General features: G+C 54.0%; 1 protein-coding gene across 3 annotated transcripts in view; it reads right to left on the bottom strand.

Annotated features, from left to right (window-relative positions):
* Window positions 1-21,477, bottom strand: part of LOC142092398 (tyrosine-protein phosphatase non-receptor type 11-like) — a 58,353-nt gene extending 36,876 nt beyond the window's left edge. For 2 of the 3 annotated variants that reach the window (XM_075172395.1, XM_075172394.1), the window contains exon 1: window positions 21,383-21,477. In XM_075172395.1, coding sequence (XP_075028496.1) covers window positions 21,383-21,396 — 14 coding nt within the window. In that variant the 5' untranslated portion in view covers window positions 21,397-21,477. Of the gene's footprint in view, window positions 1-3,845; window positions 4,063-21,382 lie in introns of those variants that run through there. The other variant, XM_075172396.1, reaches the window with a different exon arrangement.
* Between the last annotated feature and the right edge of the window lie 351 nt (window positions 21,478-21,828).

Genomic DNA, 21,828 nt, shown 5'->3' on the forward strand with positions numbered 1-21,828 from the left:
ATGGTTCTCTAGCCCGCAAGGGCCTATCCCCACAATCTACACGTGTTATCAACAGAGCCATGTCAGAGCACGCTGAGGACGGAGTCACATCAGAAAGAAAACTGCAGAAACGTTGGCATGTGAGCCATAAGACAATGAAATTCAGCCATTTACAGACCAACCCCTGTCACATCTCACAGATACTACTGTAGACTCAGCTCGTTCTAGGCAATAGCCAAGAGCAGAGCACACCTTGTGAAAACGTTTCCCCTATGCTCGGTTTCTCTGGGCATAGCGGAGCCCTCCTAGCGCGGGCCACCAACACTCAAGGTACCTTTTTTTGCAGGAAGTGAAGTCTGAGTGTGCTCTGCGAGATGTGGGTTTTCAGCCCCCATTTCTGCATCTCAATAGTTTGTCTTTGGAGGTGGAGGATTTAGCATCTTGTCAACTTTTCCTCTTGGCCTGAGTAGCAGGGTCTCTCCAGTTGCAGCTGAAGCCAGGTATCGGAAAGCAGCATGGGGAGCATCCCACGGGGGTTTGACTCAAAAGAGAGAGTAGGAGAAAACAAGTCCCTATTCTACCTCAGGGTGTTAGGTCAGAATGAACTGCCCTACCAGCACATTGCAGTATGGCATTAAACCATATCGCCCGTGCTTCCCCAAAAGGGCTGTGCAAAATTCATAGCCAAGCTAGAGCAAAGTATTTCAGCATTTTGGGATATAGCAGACCTGGCATGTTCACACTTACCTCTACATGTAAATCTGTCCATGAAGTTTCCCATTCTTGACCACTGAAATCAGACACAGTATTTCCACTTGTACATTTGATTTAAACACGTGGTCACCTCAAAAGTTGGTTTGGCTGCTCAGGAAATGAACTATGCACGCAAATGCAGCCCCTCTTTACTGCCAAGAATGTGTGTCCATTATGGGACACCCACACGATTTGGGCAGAGGGGTGTTAGGCAAACTTAACTCAAATCCTATGACTAGTGTAGTAAAGGCTTGGGGCAGAGGCTGCAGGGTAAGCCATCTGTCCGCCTTTCCTCAGAGGACAGTCTTTGATGAAGGGCAAATCCTAAACCTGCCACCTCTCCCTTTGAAGGATTTGGCTCTCAGCCTATCACTAAAATTTATAGCTGGTAAAATCCAGGTGTGAAGTAGCTGAGGAAGGAAGACCACAGATTGGCACCTCTCTTTGTCATCTGCAGAAAGGAACCGATGGGACTTGAAGAAAAGACCACAAGAGGCTGGAACAGGCACCAATGGAGCATATTCCCATGGGCAGCAGAGGACTTCAGACACCGGGTGCCTCTACAGACGTTTCCAGCCAGGAACTAAGGCCCCCGGGTAGGTCAGCAGAAGGCTGCTGCAGGAGGACGGCAGGGTGCAGCAGGCGAGGAACTGTTAGGCTTGGTAACCCTGCCCGAGTGATTCACCCACAGCTATCCCAGCCTCCACGCTGCCTGCGCAGATCTAGGAGCAACTGCCAGTCCAATGGGCGCTTTCAGGGGCAAAACCTATTCCTGCCCAGTACCCAGCTGCTGCAAGTACAATCCCCACCGATCTTGCTGTGAGTTTAGGGCCTAATACCCAAGGGCAGGGGCTCTTGCTGACACAATTTGGGTTTGTTTTCATAAAAATCCCTTACAGCATATGCACCCTGCTAATTTCCCTATTCAGATTCCGACTATTTGCTCACTCCAAAACCACCATTAACACTCAGCATGCTGGTTCCTCAACAGCGTGCTCCGCTTCCCGGCATGCCCCCGCCGGTGGTCCTTAGGTCCTTACCCTGCCCTGAGGTCTGTAAAGCAGCCCAGCAGCCTGCAGGGCAGGCAGCCCAGCCGGCGGACTGCAGCCCCGGGCTCCGGGACCCCCCTCCAGCCTGCACAGCGAGACCTGGGTTAGCACGCTGGCGGAGAAGTAGTCAGCTCCTCGTTTAGTGCCTGGGTTTAGCACATGATACACTGAGGCAGAGCTCAGGAAGCACGGCACAAGACCGAAACTGCTGGGAAAAAGACCCAAATTTTGCCTGACTATTCTCAGTTTCCACAGAATGGGAGAGGCAGACCTAGTTGTATCAGGCCAACACGCATTTCAAAACACCCAGCCAGCAGGAAACTGGTAGCTGGGGCTCTTCCAAGTTGCCCAGAGGATTTACACCCATGTTCTCTTAATTAAAAAAAGGTGTAGCTAAGTCCCTCAAGCTGTTTTGAATGCATCAGCCCCAAAAGTGTGCGAGGTTATTATTTTTAGCTGCAGTTTTCAAATTTTCTGAATTAATTCTCTGAATCGAACTTTTATTTGAATCAGCTTTTTCTACTCAAAGGGTATTCCACTGTTAGGACCACCATAAACACTATGCTACACTTTAACCTTAGCCAGGAAGGCCTTACCTACTAATCTCCAAAGGTCTAAAAGTAGGAGAAATCTCTTTTGAACTCCCTCCATTCATGGAAGTTTACTGGCCTGTATATTACAGATGTTTTTGTTCTCATAAAGCAAGTTAAAATTAAATTGCAGGCCCACCTGCCAGACAGTTGGGGCATTAAAAATACATATCACCAGCCAGCACCGAAACTAGCCCAGCTGTCGTCTGACTGACAGGCTTCCTCCTGGAGCAAAAAAGCGTTCGTTTAGCTGCTTTGCTGTGATCCAATGAAGCAGAACACACCCAAAGAAGAGACCAGAAACTGAGAAACCAGCCGCTTCTGCAAGACGTGAGAGAACGGCATTGAAATGAGGTTAGTGCAAAAGCCTTGGGATGCTCTTGAGATAGAAGGTAAACTACCGACGGGCTGTAGCAACTTCCATCATCTGAATCCCTGCAGAGTGCTGCAAACCAGCCCACACCCATGGAAGGAAGGAAGGAAGGAAGGAAGGAAAACCCAAGGCATGCTCCACATTACACTCCGTGGCAAAGAGCCACAGCCACTTGCACAACGATTCCATTGCCTTTAACAACCTCAAACAGGGCTTCAGACACAGCCCAGTTCCTGCCCTGGATCCGTTCCCTGCCTTTCCAGCAGACAGGATTGCTTTCTTCACACCTGCACTTGCCTGCTGTGCCTCCCTGCCTGGCAAAGGGATCGCTTCACACTCCCGTCCCTGCTCCTACAGCTGCTTTTATAGTTCATGCCCCGTATAACCTTCACTACTTAAACTGCCCTTCTGACTAAATATTTCGTGCAGTTTGTAAGTACCTACAAAACTCAGCTAGAGGCGTCCAGCACCTTGAAATTACAACGCTCCGACACAGGCAAGCTGGTTACCGGCGCACGAAAGCGTGCTCAGCCAGAGACACGGCAAGGCAAGTGAAGAGATAAGCGAGTAACTATTAACGTAGCATTGCTAACGAGGTAATACAAGATAAAAATCTAATAACATCACAAAATAACATACTGCTCACAGCAGGGATAACCTCTCCCAGGCTGCAGTCAGCACCAAAAGCCTCTTCAGTAATCATATTAACAGTAATCATAGTAATCATATAAACGAAACTGCTAACACACCGTTTCCCAGTGCTGAAGCCAGCACAAGGAGAAAGTTACCATCACCCATGTACTGCAGAGGCATCTGAAGGGTAGTTTCCACTGGAGAATCTTGCACTTCTGCAGAAAATTTGCTAGTCTGTGGCTAACAAGCACTGTTAATCACTATTCCCACCCTAATAGTGCCCACACTTTCGTAGGTGCTCTCTGACTGTTATTAGCTCACATCCTCCTATAGCACAAGTGGAACCTTTCTGTGCAATCTAAACTACCCAGATAATCTCCATGCCTTCTCCCCTTCGCTTTGTTCCCACTCAGAAATATCAGCTTTGTTAAAAATAGAAGCTAGACATACACAGAACAGATATCCTACCTCACCATAACTGGTCAAGGCTCCTGACCCGGCAGAGGATGCAGAGAGATTCGTTAGTCCACAGAAACCACAGGACAGCTCAAAAGGCAGTAAGATTCGTAGGATATGGGAGGTGGGGAGAGCTTGCTCTAGGATGCGGCAGGCAGTTTGCTGCCCGATAGGAACATTCCAGCCTCCAGCATCCTTCAGGAGGGTTGGCCAAGGTGGTGGAGCCTGGAAAGTTTCAAGCGAAGAAGTGACAGCTAGTTATTTACCAAAAAACAGCCCAGCTTATTCTGGAAGGGAGTGGGGGTGGAGAGAAGAAAAGGAAGTCATCTCGTTCTCTTATCGGTACAAAGCCGGCAGCTGTGAATTGAGTGTTTCGAAGGGGACTGGGGAGGGTAACCACCACGCGCACACGGTACGTGACGACATGGGCAGCCAAAGCTAAAGAAAGAGAAAGAAAAAAGAGTGGCTAATGGGCAAAGTCAGGTTCCATGGAGCTGCTGTAGCTGAACAGCACTTCCTATGAAATCTTCCTCCTCCACGCAAAGCAGCAAGAGAGCTTTCTGCTCCAGGTCTTCCGTGCTGAGCGACTCCGCTGAAACAGCAGTCATCGCCTTCAGCGTGGCTGGGAGGGGAGGGCACCGGCCCACGGACCGGGCTCTGCTCCTGTCAGGGACAGGACTGCCACGCTCCTTTGGGAGGAACCTTCAAGATACTCAGAAACATCTTTGCACCCCTGCTTGCTTTTGGGGTTTCCTAATTTCAGTTGAAAAAGCCGTCCCTTCATTTGGCTCTGACTCGGTTCCTCTGCCCTCCAAAGCGGGGTTCATAACCCTTCACTTGTGCACCTTATCCCCCCGCCCTGTGAGCTCCTTGGGGAAACGTACTGCCCTGCTCTCCACGTTGAACACCAGGTACGCTGGGCCCCAAAGACACCTGTACCTCAGGCAGAAGCGTTTCTACGCAGCCCTTCTGAGCTAGCTTTTTCTGGGCAGTTGACAGGAGCACGTAGACCACATAGCTGTAAGGCACCCCAGTTAGAGTCCAGTCCCCTTATTCAGGCGCGGAGAGAAATAGTCACTTCCTGAGGGTGATGCAGAACAGGACCCAGTTCTGGTCCTGAGGGACACTCATCTCAGCCTCTCAACACTGGAAGTTAGACAGCCCAAGCATCTCAACACGTCCAGGTCCGGGGTTTAATGTGGAGAGAGAGCAAGGTTTACAGGGAGAGATAACATCTTTTATTAGATCAGATGATGCAATTGGAAAATGCAGACAAGCTTTCAGGCACACAGACCTTTCCTCAGGCCACCCCTGGGCAGAAAGAACTTGTGTTCTCAGTCCTGCAAGAAGGCAAAGGCTGCGGCGACAGAGGACAACTCCACTCTTCCAAACAGAGCCTAAACCCACCACCGATCTCCCTCTCCTGGCTCAGCAAGCTAGGGGGGAAGACCGCAACACCCAGTCCTAGCAAACTTGGGATCATCACAGCCCTGCAACGGCATGACCGGCCAGATAGCTCACTCCTGCCTGGTTCTTTAACATCCTTGCGTCACCAGCTTCATACAGCAGGAGGAACAAGAGCTCCGAAGGCTGTCCTCCTGTGGGCTGGCAAACAACTAAATATACATCAATCAAGGTATTAAATAGCTGGGAATGCGGCTGCCTCTGCAATCCTGAGTATTTAGTCCATTATCCCACAGACACTTAGCACAATTATGGTTGCTTTGCGGCTAGCCTTTAATGTGCCAGCAGAGCAGCTGAGGCACAGAGGAGATTAGAGATCAGCAACAGTCTCAACCGCAGAGCAAAGCCGAGCGCTCTGGAAGCCCTGTCTTGTCACAGCGAGCTCGGAAATGCTGGGCAGGACGGGGCACCGACCCCGCAGGGCCCGGCTGGTCTTGAAGAGGCGAGCGGGAGGTGAACAGCACAGAGCTTGGTCTGCTTTTGGGGTTTGTCCCCACCCAAGTGGCTTGTAGAGCAAGAGCGGGGCTTGTCATCCTGCTAAAGGAGGAAGAGTAGCTTTTGTGCTTAAGAAGGATGCTCGCCTCCAAGTCAGTAGGAAAAGCTGACAACCCCAGAAGGAGAATCGGAGTAACTCAGGGGTGTAATTCCCGCTAATGGAGAAGATCCAGGCAACCTTCCAGTAGTGCCAAGCCTCCCCATTTGCTCCCCGGGTGCCTGATGCAGCTGGTGGGAACAGCCCTCAGAATAACGCTTCTGGGGTGGCCTCAGAACGCTGCAGCTGGGGCAGGGAGGTGCTAAGGAGAAAGTGTTTTACCCCAGGACGTGCAAGGGATCAGCGGCAGGGCAGCAGTGGCACTCCATCTTCCCTTCACCCAGCTCAGTTCAGTTCCACCTCTGCACAATCTGCTGTTCCTGCTGCGCCCGATTTGATGAGGAAAATGGAGGTGTCCAGACTAGAGGCAGAGCTTCAGTGTTTTCTAGGTTAACTGCCATAAGACATCTGTTCAGCCAGAACCTGGCATCCTTACTTTCTCATGCCAGGATGGTAGCATCCATGACAATGCCACCATCGTGAACATATGCCATCCTGTACAGCAGTCACCAAACGGCACCCCAAATGAGCAATGTTCCTGCCATAGTTTTCAGTGGGTTTGGTGAGATTCCAGCATTCGGAAACAACCGACTTTGGCTCCATCTTGGAGTGAACACAGGCATCACACACTGCAGACATGTAAGAAATATCAAAAGCCATCTCCAGCAGGTACACTGATATCCCAGCTTTACACAGCTGTAAGGAGAAGTGCTATGGAAGTGCTGCTCTACACAGGGAAAGTGCTACAGAAGAGCGCTGGAGATGCTCCCTCAGTTATCAGGCACCCACGCATCAGAACTACCTGCAACAGGCAGGCTGACAACTTCCCACCTTCCTCCCTTGCCCGCACACAAACCCAAACAGTTTTCAACATGAGGGACAGCCCACAGGGCTGATTTTGCACAAGGGCAATTCCTCCCTTTTCCCTGGACGGACGCTGGGTCTGCACCGAGCATGTACCTGTGCGGTTCTGCTTAGTCAAAGCAGGATCAGCTAAATCGCAGGAGGGACCTCTGCCCAGCCGGAGCCACCGCCCTGCGTGCGCTACGGACCGCTCTCGAAATCCACACCCCATCTCGCCGCCCATCGCTGCTCCCGGCGGCCAGTGCTCCGACGGGGGAACAGCTGCTCCCGTGCAAACTGCTTGCCCTTGGTTCGTACGCCAGCGACGGCTTTGAAGCTCCCATGGACTCTAGAGGGCCTTAAAGTACCAGAGAGGCTTAGCGTGGCCATTCTGCACAGGGCTGTGCTGGCTCCCAGCTCCTGGCACTGCTTTTTCATCCTTTCACCATTTCTCCGGGTCATTCCCTAAACCCAGCAATGTTGCTTTTAGTAATATGCAAGTCCTGGAAAAGCAATCCTAAACCATGGCTCATGGCCAACCCTGCACAGTACTTATAGATCCAGGAGGGCTCGGCAGCCTCTTTTTCAGGGATATTTCTGCGTCTCTTCTCATAGAAACGCTAAACGCTTTCCTGCGCCGGCAGGAAAAGGACGACTCTACACAGCAATGAAGCCTCAAAAAACTTTGCTGTCTCTGGGAAGGCTGTTGCTTGGAACTGGCACTTGAGCTCTCTTCTAATCCCTAGAATACAAACAGAAGACAGATTTTCTACTGAGATTACCCTGACAGCCAACAGGCAAACTCTTCCAAAGACACTCAACAAAATATCCAAGGAATAAAAACGCATCCTATCTCTCTCTCTGTCATCATTCCAAGGTTGAAAGCAACACTGAAAAACAAGCCACGTTCTGCCAAGGAAGAGCTGAACTGGCGTCTAACAATCAAGGGCATCAGCAATTTCACAACTAGAACAGGACTTTCCTTTGTTTACCGCCAGCACTTCCGCGCAAACCTGTGCTTTCAAAGATACACCAGTTTCCTACTGAACCCTCAGACACTTTTCCTCTGCTCATGCAGGCAGACAGTGCTACCCGCCAATGGTCAGACACCAGAGATGCCAGAGATAACAGCTGCGGTGATACAGCAAAAAGGGGAAAAAAAGTAGGTTACGCTGTGCCAGCCCTCCGTGGAGCTGCGTCTTCCCTTTCCACAATACGTACGTCCTAACGTATGTAGATATACCGCCCATGGGGCTCTTCTGTCATTATGGCCTTGGAGCTCAGCACTAGCAGCAAACTAACATGGGACTAAAACTTTTCTCTCGTGAAATTTAGCAATGTCCAAACCGTCTCAGTCCCGTATACAGAGACCAGACTTTTATTCCCTCCCTCTGTGAGCAGTATACACGATAGCAAAGCCTATATGTTGAAGACATGCATCTTCCATGCCTACCGGGAGCTATTGCTGCAAACTGCTACGCAGCCCCTGCTCCCTGCAGCTTCCACGTTGCACTATCGCTCCCGGGCTGAACGAGCCAACCTGCCGCAAGCACGTGGGAAGTGACCGTGCAGGAGATCCATCGCAGGGCTTGCAGGGCTGGGGGGAGAACGCTGAACAAGGAGACATCTCTGCTTTCTTCAGCATCACCCAGACTCACTGATGTCAAAAGTCGCCTCTCTACTCAGCACTGGAGAAAAATCTCCGGTTGGGCCTTCAAGATGCTGTGCTTAAATGTAACCCCCAGGACATTTATTGTTTGAAACCAGATTGGTAGAGCCAGGGCCAGCTGTTTGCATGAGATCCTGCGCTGTTTTCCTCAAGCTCTTTCCTCTACACTTCATTAATGTGCTTCATTGCTGCACTAAGGATTCTTCATAGAGTTCAAACTACATCTCAGCTTTCTCACGTAGTCACTACCTGATGGTATCATGCCTTCCACTGCTTTTTTAGCCATCCCTTCACGCAGAAACCTGTTCAGTGTTCCCTTCTCCCCCAACACGCTTGCCAGAACCCTCTGCCATGAGGCAAGTAAACCTGCAGCAACTGAGGCAAGAGCCTTCTTCTGGGATAAATATGTGTATAAGCCAAAGAGGAGAGAAGAAATGGCTGCCTGCCTTTACATTAGACAGAGTCACTGCCCAAAGACCAGTGCGAGCGACAAGAGGTGGGAAGACTGCCCTGGCTGATGTCACAGCGCCTGCTGCGGGAGCTGATCGTTTGTGGGATGGCTCATCACGCACGAGGGACCACATGCAAACAGCCTGCACTACTGTTTGTCCCGAGATCACCAGCTGGCTGCTTGGAGGCACTCGTCTAACAACCAGCCATGGGAAATTCCAGCCCATTTTCGCTTGAGCTAGTCCGAAGACCCTTAATTCTGTGGCTTCTGCCCAGCTCTGCTAAACATTAAACCAGAGGGTTAAGGTTTGGAGAAGCCTGTTCAAATCCCAGAGATGCATTGCATCTCTCTTCTTCCAGAGGTCCGGAGAGACACTAAAACCTGCTGATTTCAACCCAGTCAAACACTTCAAAACTACGTCTTCCTCGCTAAATTGCTCTTCTCGAAGTACACCAGTTCCTCTTAGCTTTGACCATCGAGATGACAACACCGAAAGTTTCCACTGCTTTAAAGCTACAGCAGCAACAAATACCGACACCCCCGCTCCCCAGCCCTCCCCGGGGCAGGACTGAAACTCTGGTCTGAGACACCGATGAGAGCAGGTTCAACTCGGAGAGCAGACGGGCATTGCTATTGCAGCACATCCGTCCCTTGCACGGGTTGGAATAAGCCCCGACTAAAGACGTGCCAAGGAGTGGGAACTGCAATCTGTACAGCAGGTTATGACCAAAGGGCAAGGAACAGGCTTGCAACGCACGCGCAGCTGCACTTACCTGCCATCTTGCCAGGACAGCCCCGGGACAACCCCGAGCCCTGCTTTCTAGGGAAAGGCCTGAGAGAAGGACGTCAATGGAAAGCCTGGCAAGGCACAGGTCCAGCAGCTGCCCACAGGGCAGTGGTTACACCCCAGTGCCCAATGGCAGCCCCTGGCCAAAGCCGCAGCCATGGCTGTTTTAAGTTCCTTTGCTCCATCTGGTGGTTAGAAAGTTTTTAAAGCTGCGTAGAGCAAACAGGCGCTGCTCCCTTGCATGGCCTGCTCATCTTCTGGGCTATCTGTCCGGAGAGGTTGAAGAGGAGCTTGGGGTGAGCCCCTTTGGTAAGCGCAGGGAAGCCCTTTCAAAGAGCAGAAGGCTGCTGAATGCTCGTGTGAGGGGATCACCCCCACATGGGACGACCAGGGTCGTCGTGAGATGAGAACCTCAAGAGTCAGTTGGGCTCCCGTGTGCAAACCACAAGCATGGCCACTTTCTGCAGCAGCAGTCCTCAGGCAGGCACTCCAGAGAAAGGTTTTGAGAGCAAGTAAAGCAGCAGCGGTGGGGCCAGAGGCACTGCACGGTCCAGCACCTGACAGCGTCAGAGGGAATCATTTGGCTCCCACCCTTCATGTTGGATGATGGCAGTAGGATAATGCTTGAGCATTCAGACCTGGGCTATGGGAAAACAAATGTGCTCCACTCAGCCAGGAGTAAAACAACTTATTGTTAGGATGATGCCAAGGGCAGAAAAACCCTGACCCATTCTCCCAGGAGCAGAGGGAAACCAAAACCAGCCCCCAAGGCAAGACAGACAGCCAAGGAGCCTTCACAGTTAACCTTCCTCATTCAGCAGGTTCCTCTCTAAGTACCGCAACGAAATAAATAAATAAAAAAGGCAATAAGGAAGCCAGGCAAGAGCAGAGCCCAGGATGCGAGGGACCAGACGGGTGGCCTTATGCTACAGCATCGTGGCTTCCCCAGGCTCCCTCCCACTTGGCACCAGGAGGAGAGGAGATTCCTGCTGTCTTGCCCCTACCCTGACACACCACCTCTGCCTGCCGTGATCCGAGCCCACAGCATCACGTGCGTCCTTGCTGAGCCCAGAAATCCTCAGCTTTCAGGATTATATAACCCGACGAGCTAATTAAAAATGAGGAGGTTTATTTCGGACCTGGGCAGGGTGACAGGACAAAAATATAGCCCATAGCAGGCCCATGTCCCCTTTGAAGAGTCGCCAAGGCTATTTTTTACCTAGATACATCACGAAGAATTGGAGAGAAAAAAAAATACCATGGCTATATTTAGAATTTAATCAGTGGCAGGGCTTGTTACACTTCTTAGAGAGGAGACCGATGGAAATACTTCGGGAGGGTGGGAGGAAGGGGGGAACAAACAAACAAACAAACTACCCCAAAAACAAACCAAGGACAAATATAGTCCTGGTAACTACCTTACATAGTAGGGATGCTGCTCAAGGCTGTGAAGGGGGATTTTTTTCGTTGTTTTGAAATGAAATCTGTGTCACTTTCCCACCCTCTTGAAATCCCCAAGGCCAAACAGCATGTCCCGAGGGGTGGGCTCTCCTCTGCCTACGTCCAGTACTGATAGTTACCCAGCTCCCGAGACCCTCCAAGCTGTCCGGTTCCCTCTGTCCCACGCGCCTAGCGCGACGGGCTGCGGCGGGGCATGGCAAACCGCAGCAAACCCTGGCTGGAGGAGCTAACGAAGTCCCAGCCTGTGAGTAACCTCACGCTTACCCTGGAGGTAGCACCCAGCAGAGAGCCCCAGCACAAGGGCTGGCGATACTGCTAACTGCTTACTCTCCTGTCCCTGCCAGCAGGTCTTCCCTCAGTTTCTCCGACTGGAATCACTCCGTTTTTAAAAATACTTCAAAAGCTCGTCGGAGCGGGGGGGGGGAAGTTGCATGTTCCAATCTCTTGCCCGTGTCCTATTTTTAAGGCAGGTCTTTTACCATTGTTTTGTCAAGCCCACCACTGCCTTTTTACACCCTCTTGGCACCCGCAGCACCCACCTCCTCAAACCCATCTCGGTGTCAAGCCAGCCAGAGAGCCCGAGCTGCTCAACCCTGCCGCCCGTGGCTCACGCTCCGACAGAGGCGAGCTGCACCCCAGAAGGAGAGGAAGAAGAAATGGGATTTTCAAAGTGGGGTGGGAAGGGGGCCCGAAGCCCCTGGCTGGCACGGCTGGGCCTCCCCGGAGGGAGCGCGGGGCAATGGGAGGGGAAGGGAACCATCTCCTCGGTGGTGCCGCGCAGGCTCCCCCCATCAGCTCCTCTCTCCCTTGGCGGGGTTAAAATAGCTGGGGCCGGGGAGAGACACTTCCCTTGAGAGCTAACTGGTACGTTCAGTCTGACCAAAAAGGGAACCTCCAAAACTTATCATTTTGGAGAGGGGGGCGGGGGGGAAGCCGCATTCACTTAGGCACCGCAGACGTGAACTGTGGTTTGCAGCCTTATTCTCAGTTTTGACCCCGCAGGGACAGAGCTGGGGAGCAGCCCGGTGTAGAAGCAAGCTGCAGCCCAGCGGGACGGGGCAGCGTGGCCAGGTCCAGAGACGGGCTCCCTGGCCCAGCTGCCTCCCCCCAGCAGCCAGACAGCCCCTCTCCTCCTGCCGACAGTTGGTTCTCCACTCGCACACAGCTCTCCTGCACCCCAGTACAGAGCGGCAGATTTCTTGTTTAGCATCTGCTCACAAGGAGAAGCTTCTCCCAATTTAGGTGTTCTGGTGGGGGCTATTGCAAGCCTGAAATTTATTTAAGTGAAAAAAATCTCTTTTGTAGCACCCACAGGAGATTAGCAGACAGCTAAACAGAGTCATGGCGCTGTCCAGATAAATCTAATGACTGTACGTTGGGAATGGGAGGAATTTCCAGACCTTATTATCCTAAGGTCACAGGCAGGTTCTTGCTCAGAAAGAAAGGATGGGGTTGCACGAAAGGCCCTCATACATCGACAGCACAGATATTTCCTCCCCTAGATAATACAAAAGGTGACGCCAAGGCATGAAGATTGCCTGGACTGCAGGAGGAAACGGAGAACTCGGCCTGCCTCAGCATGGCAGCGGGGGGTCCTGCCAAAGATGCTGGAAACCTGCACAGCAACCCCCTCTCTGTGCACGAGAGGGACCGTGCGGAGGTGCACGCCGAGCCTGCCTGCATTCCGCACGTTCCCTGCTGTTGGTGCCTTTTCTCCCAGGTCAGCACACTTCTGCGCTTGCGTTTTCCTTGGGAAGGTCAAGAGACACCAGCCACAGCAAGCGCAGGCTGGAAACCACCCCCACCAGTGTTGTGCACAGGAAACCTCCAGTAGATACTTGCTACGAGGCAGGCTCTTCACCTGATAACGTAATCAGGACGGTTGCAGCGAACACCAGCCCAACTAGAAAACTCAGCTCACCCTCTCCTCCCCCAGTGCTTCTTTCGACACCAAGAAGCAAGATAAACTTAATCATTCCTTGCTGCGAGAGGCTTCCCTAGCCCGAAGCCCTCAGCCCTCGCGAGGGGGACTGTAGGGAACACTGCTGTGATTCGCCCTGGGCACGCATGCTTCTGCCAGCAGCCACGGCATGGGTGCCAGCAGCCACGGCACGGGTGCCAGCAGCCACGGCACGGGTGCCAGCAGCCACGGCTGGACCGGGGACCTCCTCCTCAAGGCACTTCTTAGGGTGCCTGCTCGCTGCCCCTGGTGATGGGGGCAGAGCAGAGCTCGTCCGTCTCCCAGGTGGGGGCCCCTGGAGGCCCCGCAGCCCCTTCTGCAGGACAGATCGAGGGGCCAGACAGAGCAGAGATGGAGACACTGAGACCATCCCGTTGTTAACAACCACGAGGGCATTTCAAAGAAGATGCAGTAGAGGATGAGGCTCATCTCTTTCTCTTGTCCACATGGAAATGTCCAGGGCTTGACGCAGAAAACCTCCTCCAACACAGAGCCAAGGGAGGCTGCAAGGTAGAGCCCCCCGATCCTGCCGAGGCCCGAAAGCCTGATACAGTCACGCACTCCCAGACCGCCCGACAGATGCTTTTACTGCATCTGGATCACAGCAACATCCTTTCCACGTGGGACCTGCCTGGACACCTGTGACAGCCACAGCATCTGCTACAGGAGAGCAGCAGCTCAGAAAGCCCAAGATGAGATGCTGAAGTGTACCTCTCTTCCAAGTATGTCCCTCAGCCACGGCAAGCAGGCAGAGGTCTTTGGAGAGCACCATCGATACAAGCAGCAGCATGAGCTATTTGCAGAAAAAACTGCATATTCAGGAAGCACACGGTTCCTGATTTCCAGCTTGGTTTAATGCAAAGAATTTCCTTCTTCCCTTCAGACTCATGCAGGAAGCCTGCAAACAGACCAGCCTCGTAATCTGATTAAGCCCCATCCTACGCACATTTCCTGGCACATGCAATTGGACTGCAGGAGCCACTTTCCTTCCCTCCCCACCTCTCATCTCATAAGGTAGCAAGTGCAGCCCTGCCCAAGCCACTGCTTTTGGTCAAGGCAGCGAAAAAGCGACAGAATAAACCCGTTCCTACTGCAGAAAAAGGATTAATCAATGCTTAAAGAACTGCAGCCTTAGAATTACTTCTCCCCCACATCCCCCAGCTGGCATGGGCCTGTTTTTAGCTTGGAAATAGGTATTAGCTCTGTTCGTCCCTCAGGGCAGGGATGGAAACCCCACCGTCAGCATTTGGGAAATAAGTTTTTAGTGAGCCATTTGGGAATCAAAGGGCACCTACACTGCAAAGGTGGGAGGGGGAACACCACAAAGACACTATGGAGATAAGACACACTTGAGTGACCCAGCTGGGAACAGAAAAGCTCTCAGCTCCGGGTTCCCCACTCATAGGACCCTCCTTAAGAGGGACCAGGCTGCTGGTTTGCTCATGGGGTGACCGGCACCAGGGATAACGGAGCCCTTTGGCTAGGCCAGTCCTTTTCAAATTGCGGAATATGTCAAAGCCTCCATTTACAGAACACAAACTTTCCCTCCAACTGCCTTAAATGGAGTCAGCGAGAGATCCAGCATGTAGCAGCCAGCATGAAAAGCCAGCCTCTGGGAAAAGCTCCGCGAGAGCAGGGTTTGCTGAGCAGAGGGAAGGGACAATGCCCACCTTTCTGCACACCAAGAAGCATTTCCAGCTGGGCTTTGGGGCTGACACACGAGCCAGGTTTTCTGTGGCGGTGCTAAAGGCACTGAGCTCTGCTCCGCTTTCCGAGGAGCAGCGGCTCCCAGCCGCAGAGCCACCGGCAGGCTTCTGCGGGGCCCCCGCCACTTGCCTTGGCCAGCTGAGCCGTCCTTGGGGGAGAAGGCTCTCACTGGGGGGTGCAGCTCAGGTGCTGGGAGCACTGGGAGCAGCCTTCCCCACGCCCGCTGGCTCGCTCGCAGCAGTCACGCAGCTCCGTGCCGAGCGAGACCCGCACCCGGACACCTGGGAGAGTCCAGCTGGCTACCGCTGCTCCGCTGGCAGAGCTCCGCTGGAGCACAAAGCTCCGATTCATTCATCCAGGTGCCTCCGAGGTTCCTGAGAAGAACCATCTCCTAGAAACCCGATTAATTTAAACGCTGACTGGAAGCAGCAGCGAGCAGCTCTGGTACCACCCAGCCACAAAGGAAACTCGCCCTCAATATAACTTTGGCAGTAGGCGCTGGAAGACTGGTTTCCTCTTCGGTGCGCTTTGCCTTACCCTGCTGCTGCAGACGGCGAGGAATTCTCCTTGGCAGCCTGCAAAAGAGATACAGCTGCATCCGAGAAATGTGTTCCAGGGCCGAGAGCGCTTCATTTGTCTTGGGACCATAACGAGAGCAGCTCACTCCGCCTTGGGGGAAACCATAGGATACTGGAAAATCACCGAGGGCCTGATCCAAAAACCTCTCCTAGGCAAGGCTGCTTTTCTCTCTGAGCGAGGCCATTAACCATTCTTATTACCTCACTGGAAGAGGGGAGAGAACAGTGTATTTACGCATTTCATCACCTGCGGTAAGGAACTAGCCCTATCTGGAAATAAACAGTAGGCTGGGGGCTTGTAATTGATGTGTAATTTAAGTTGCTGCCAATGTTCTCGTCCTCATTTACCACAGTAAAGCCTGGTGGAAAAGCACGTCTGCTCCTTTCACTAACACAGCATTTCCCATCTCCCACCTCCCTACCTGTCCGGGCAGCGGGTGTACGGGCAGGCTTAGCACACATTTGCACAAATTGACTACAGAACACCTCTCAAAAAGGCAGCCCCTCTTGATCCCAAAACATCGTTTCTATTCAAACTATTAGTTTGAAAGGCAGTCTAATTATAGCAGTCTATACAGAGAGATTTAGAGACCGCAGCATAAACTATATAGTGTTTCCTGCTCACATTTTGCAGAAAACTTAAGACCGAGGGTGCCTGATTTTCACCCGAGCTGTGATTCTCCCGTACTGCTGCTAACAGAGCCTGTGTCCAAAGCCATCTTCATGCAGCCTGGCCAGAGGGAGAAAACCAGGAAAAGTGGGAGCCGAGATTCAGGTGCCGCAGCGGCAAAGGAGGGAAGGAGAAGGCACCGGCTGCCTCGCTGGGAAGGTCTCTGCCTGTGTGAGCAAGGCACTGCGCAGGAAGCCGGGGTGTGAATTCATGACCTGTCCCAGGCTGCCCCGGCTGACTGACCCTTTTAGAGCTGGAGCCGAGCACAAGTCAGCTCCAGAGCCACGCGCCCAAGTCCTGCCTGAAGAGACGGAAACGAACAGCTCGCAGAAAATTGCCAGAGGATGTTTCCGAGCTTACCACTCGGGGCCGGCACTTCAGAGACACAGCAGCCGGGGGCTGGAGCACGCGCCCGCCAGCCAGATCCGCAATCATCCTGGTTCCAGCCACCATTGCCTTAAGCTCTGCCCATGATGTGTTGTTGATGAATATCCAAGATGCCAAAACACTGACCTGGTTTTGCTTCCTGGACCAGAAATTACCACATCCCCACCACCACCCAAGTTGCCAAAGTAAGCAGCTATTGCAAATACTTAAGGTTAATATTTACATTTGGATTCAGCGCAGGAAGCATGTGTTTTCTCAGTGGTAAAGGGAGTGGGAAAGCCGGGACCACAGGCTGCTCAGGGGACTGGCATTATATTTCCTGTCACTGCAGCAGATGCTCAAGGTTGGACAGCAAGCAAGGTTTCAGGATCCAGCTGGATGCATTTGATGCCTCAGATGCGCGGCAACGTGGCCTGCAGAAGCATGGTAAGCCGTCTTGCAGAAAGCAATGCAGGACTTTGGCGAACCCCGACTTACCAGCACGCTGGAGCAGCCGCTGCTTCCCACCCCGGTCGCTGCAGCAGCCCTGCTTACGCTAGTAATTACAAGCGATCCGAGACTTCAAAGGGAACCACCCACAATGTGCCATAAAATCATTGCGGATAAAGTCATTCAGCTAAGCAGTAAACTAGATTTTAAAAAGGTTCATCTGAATGCGAGGAAAAAGTTGTCAAACAAATGTACTCAGCTCTGGATGTGGGATCAGAGCTCAGCAGCTCTTTGCCAAGTCTGCTACAGAAATGGAAGCATTTCACCAGAGCACCAATCCCCCCAACACCGTTAGCCTGCTCATTCATTGCCCCGAAAACTGCAAACTTGGTCCCTTCGCTCTGTGTTCCCTTCCAGCAGCAGTTTCACGCTCACGGTGCTGTGAGCTGCCTGCCAGGCTAGGTGTCCAGCTCTCCAGGACAGGAGGTGCGATCCAGCTGGGCTCCCGGGAGCTGCAGGGCAGCACCTCGCCAGCCCGCTCTGACTGCGGGGAGATCGGTAGCCAAAGGGGGTTTTGCACCGCCGCTGGCTAACACACACAGGGCTGTTGTGGCCCTGGAGCTGGCAGCACTGTTTCATGGCTACCACAGCCTTGGAGCCAAGAAGGAAGGCTTCTCTCACACAGGCAGGAAAGAAGAGTGACCATCTACTCCACACTGGGACCGGCTTCACCAGTGGGAGCAATACGCAAAGCACCAGAACCACAGTACGGAGAGCGACGAGGAAAAGGGCACCATAATCTATCCCACACAGGCACCAGTCCTGTGCCAGTACCACTCAGCACTGAACCCTGCAGAACTGGGGCAACCCCCGCTTTGGAGGCAGTCAGGCTCCAGAAGCTGGCGTTTACTCATTTCCTCCAGACTTTCCCTTCCTCCCAGCCGTAGCATCCCAGGAAACCCGGCTGTGCAGAAAAAGCCTGCCCTGCAGACAAGGGCAATGCACAAGCCAGCTGCCACCCACCGAGTGCTCCAGACTATGCAGCTCCTTTCTAGGAAAAGAAACAGGGCCTTTGGGATCTGCAAGCCGCTCGTCAGCAATGGGATGGGAGGTTTATCCCCCAAGACCTCTACGTCACAGCAAAAGGCCTCTAATCGCACCCGAGCGGACGTAAGCACCGAGGCAGAGGGGCAGCAGTTACTCTTAGATTCCCGGGCTCTCGCCGCTCCAGAAGAACCGCGATTTCTCAGTCCTTGCGGGGGGTGGTACGTCCCTGACCTCCAAACCTTTCCTGCAGTTGAGAGGACACATGCCAGTAAAGCTGGGAGAGGGAAAGAAACGGTCATTCTTTCGACAAGCTGGTTTTAAGAAATAACGCAATAAGGCCCTGGCAGCAGCTTGGAGCTCAGTATTTGCAACAGCTTTGGGGTTTAGGCTGACAGCAACAAATTTGTTTTATTTCTACAACAGGGTTTGATTCTCCCTCATGTCACACACGTGCGCACACCCCCACACTGACACATGGCCACTGCTTGCCAGGCTGGGCCGCCATGCTCACCAGCGTGGCCTTTCAGAAGACTGTAAGCATGGTGACCAGCATCTGCCAGTCCTTGATACCTCTCCCCGCAACACGGCATGGCCACTGGGAGAGCTTACCAAAGAAGTCAAACACCCAGAAAGAGGTTTATTTCCCCTTCCGTGTGCCTTCCTTGAAAAGAATTAACACGCATGAGTATCCGAGGTGTCCTAGGGTGAAGCTGTTCCTCTCCGCGAGGGAGTCACCCCATCTGCTCCCAGTCCCTCCACAGATACGCTCCCATGCAGGGAGGAGGAAAGGCGTTAAGCAGTGCCCAGCACTCGGCATCAGTGTTACTGGTCCCAGCGCTCGTATAAGCCTGTGCGTCCCGTGAGCCTCTCTTAGAGAGCACCAGTTGTTAAGAGACACGTGCTTATCCAAACAGCTCTCACGCTGGCAGAGTCACACAGCCCGGGAAGAGGAGTGAGGGCGAAAAATAACCCCTGGGTGATTAGATATGTCACTCTCTCACTACAGGCTTGTGGGCCACCACGCCTGCTCCTGAAGCCATTCCCCCGATTCAGACATCCTTATTACCTTGCCCCTACGCCAGGGCAGAAAGGAATGCAGCATCCTTCAGTCCCAGCTCGACTGCATCCACCAGAGCATCCTACCTTGCAGCCACGGGACAGTGCTGTGGCAGGGGGACAGCCACGGCGGGTCACGCACACTCCAGACCTGAGTGACAGGCCACAATCCCACTTGTATCCACACCAGCTCCCAGCACGTTCAACTGGCGAGAGCCTCACTGCAGCCCACGGACGCAAAGCGAATGTGCAGCCACAGAGATCGTCCCTGAAGAGAGGGACCAGCACCTCGGTTGGGATGGAGCTACTGAGAAATCTCTGCCCCACAGATCCCCCTGCTTCGCAGCACCCGCTTTCCGCACAACAGGCCAACTGTACACTGGCTTTCAGCAGCCTCTGTAAGTCAGCCCGTAAGCTTATTAATGCCAAAGTGCCCCTAATTCCAAGGGTTCCCATGCAAGCCTGAACGACCTGCAAGAAAGGATGCAGGTACACTCTGACAGTACGCAGAGGATCCACTATTTAGTACTTCAGTTGGGCCTTGCAGTGACCTTCCCTCCCGAGGGACTGCTTGAACCTCTCAACACTCCACCAGCACAGGTCACGATCTCAGTAGATCCACCTGGGCAGAACCAGGCCAGGCTTGGAGCCAGAGGGAGAACAGCGTCAGCCAGGGTTCAGGCAGAAGAGAAAGATGCCATACAAATCTGGTAGGTACCCTACCTGTTGCCAGGCAAGAGAAGAAAGGCTGGGGCCAAGCCAGTCTTGCCACAACATGGGGAAAAAGGACCTGAGCAGTGTTACAGAACCAGGAGCAGCAAATCCAGCACTCCAGCGCAGAGGTGGAAAGGATGGGGGCAACAGATTGCTGGGAGCAATCAACCCCCAGTGCAAAAGCCAACCCGCACAGCGCTGCTCCCTCCTCAGCAGCAGTACTACTAGCTAGCCAGGTTTCTCAGGACTCCTGCAAGGGCTGAGCTGGCAGCAGCATGACAACCATTTTGCTGTCTCTAGCAGTCTGCTGCCCTAGGTAACTGCCCAACAGGGTGGAGCTAGCAAGGTATAGGCAGCGTAGACAAATATTGACTTGCCTGTGGGCACAGAGAGCACTACCAGAGCCGAGATTGAAATCCAGGGGCCCCAAGTCCCAGCCCTTTACACTCCATCACCCATCAGCAAGCATGTTTCGTAACTTAACGTGGCACCGCCCAGATGAACACGGCCTCTTCCTAAACTTCTTCTGCACGCTTTGAATCAGACACTCACAAAACACGGCTTAGCACTTGTACAGGAGAGACAGCCAGTGCTGGATGGCAAAAAGAGACCCAACAAACCATAAACCAACCAAGCCCCTGAATCCTGGAGTTGCAGGAATGTGCATGAGGAGAATCTGGAGTTATTACATATTCAAGAGATGGTTGCAGAAACCCCACTCATGACCTGCCCGTGGTCGGTCCTGTACCAACACCAAACAAGCACTCCCTGTCCTGTAACCGATCCCATTTCTCAGCTTGAAGTGACCGTCAGCTGTACGGCTGCTCCCCAGCCACCACCCTCCTCAGGGTTTTTTCAAAACACACTTGACTTCTAATAGCAACAACCTTAAGGCTGTCTCTCTGAAAGGACAGACAAGAACGAAGAACCCCAAAGCAGCTATTAAGAAACCCCTCTGCGCTGCAGCACGCGGAAGCTGTGCATGCGACCCGGTGCTTGGAGCCGGCTGCCAAACAGGCACGGAAAGAGACCATCCACTGGACGGCTATTTACCCCGTTTGAAGCCCTACGAGAGAAGGAGGAACCGAGAAGGGACGATGTCCCCAAGTCGCACAGGCTCCTGCCGCCACCGAGACAAAGAGACTGAAGCTTTGAAACAGCTTCTTTGGAAGAAGCTGGGGGAGGCACCACCAACACACCAGATGCACCAAAGTATCTTTTTTTCAGCTCACAGCCCACAAAGATATTTCAAGCAAGTTTTAAAGCTTGGTCCCTCTTCAGCATCTCTAGCATAGGTTACAGAGCCTGCTAAGACAAGATGCTTCAAGGTAGCAGCCTTCTCCCGCAGGCACGGAGAGCTCTTCCACAAAGGGGGCATGGGGCGACCCGAAGCAGCCTGCGGGACGGGCCACGGGCTGGGCAAGGGGGCCACGCGCTGGGCAAGGGGGCCACGCGCTGGGCAAGGGGGCCACGCGCTGGGCAAGGGCTCGCAGCAGGGGCTCCGGCTGCAACTTCAGCACAGGCACCGAGCCCCGCGCCCCGCCCGCCCGCCGGCACACCGACCCCCGGGCGCAGGCGCTCCGGCCCCGCCGCTCCTGCCGCGGGGAAAGGGGGCAGGTCCGAGCCGGAGCCGGTGCCGGAGGAGGCGGCGTCCGGTAGCCGCGGGTGCTCGTGGCCGCCGACCGCGGGGAACCGCTCGCCGCGGGTGGGGCGGGGTCGGCGCTCGGCCCTTACCTGCGGGAGGTCATGGCTCCGCGGAGCTCCGCGCAGCGGCCCCGGCCCCGCGCCGACTGCCCGCACCGCCGCGCCCCGGCGGGGCGCCTGGGCCACGGGCCGGCGGGGAAACCCCTCCCTGTGACGCGGGGGAATCCCCGCCCTCCGCCCCGCCCGCCCGCGGAGGCGGCGCCCCGCCGCCCTCGGCCCGGCTCCGGCCGCGCTCCGGCCCGGTCCCGCCCGCCCAGGCAGCGCCCGCCGGCCCGGGGCGCCGCGCCCCTGCGCCGGGGGAGGCCCGCGGCCCCCGGTGGGCCGGCCAGCGGGGCCGGCAGCCCGAGGCGTGCTGCTGTCGGCAGCAGGTCGCACAGAGCCCTGGTCTGCCGGGTGCAAGGCCAGACGCTCGGCACTGGGCTGACGGGCACAGCGCCGGGCCCCGAGCAAGCAGCCTCCCCTCCTCCCGGGAGCCG

This window comes from Calonectris borealis, chromosome 23 (assembly GCF_964195595.1).
Source record: "Calonectris borealis chromosome 23, bCalBor7.hap1.2, whole genome shotgun sequence".
In the NCBI taxonomy this organism is placed as follows: Eukaryota; Metazoa; Chordata; class Aves; order Procellariiformes; family Procellariidae; genus Calonectris; species Calonectris borealis.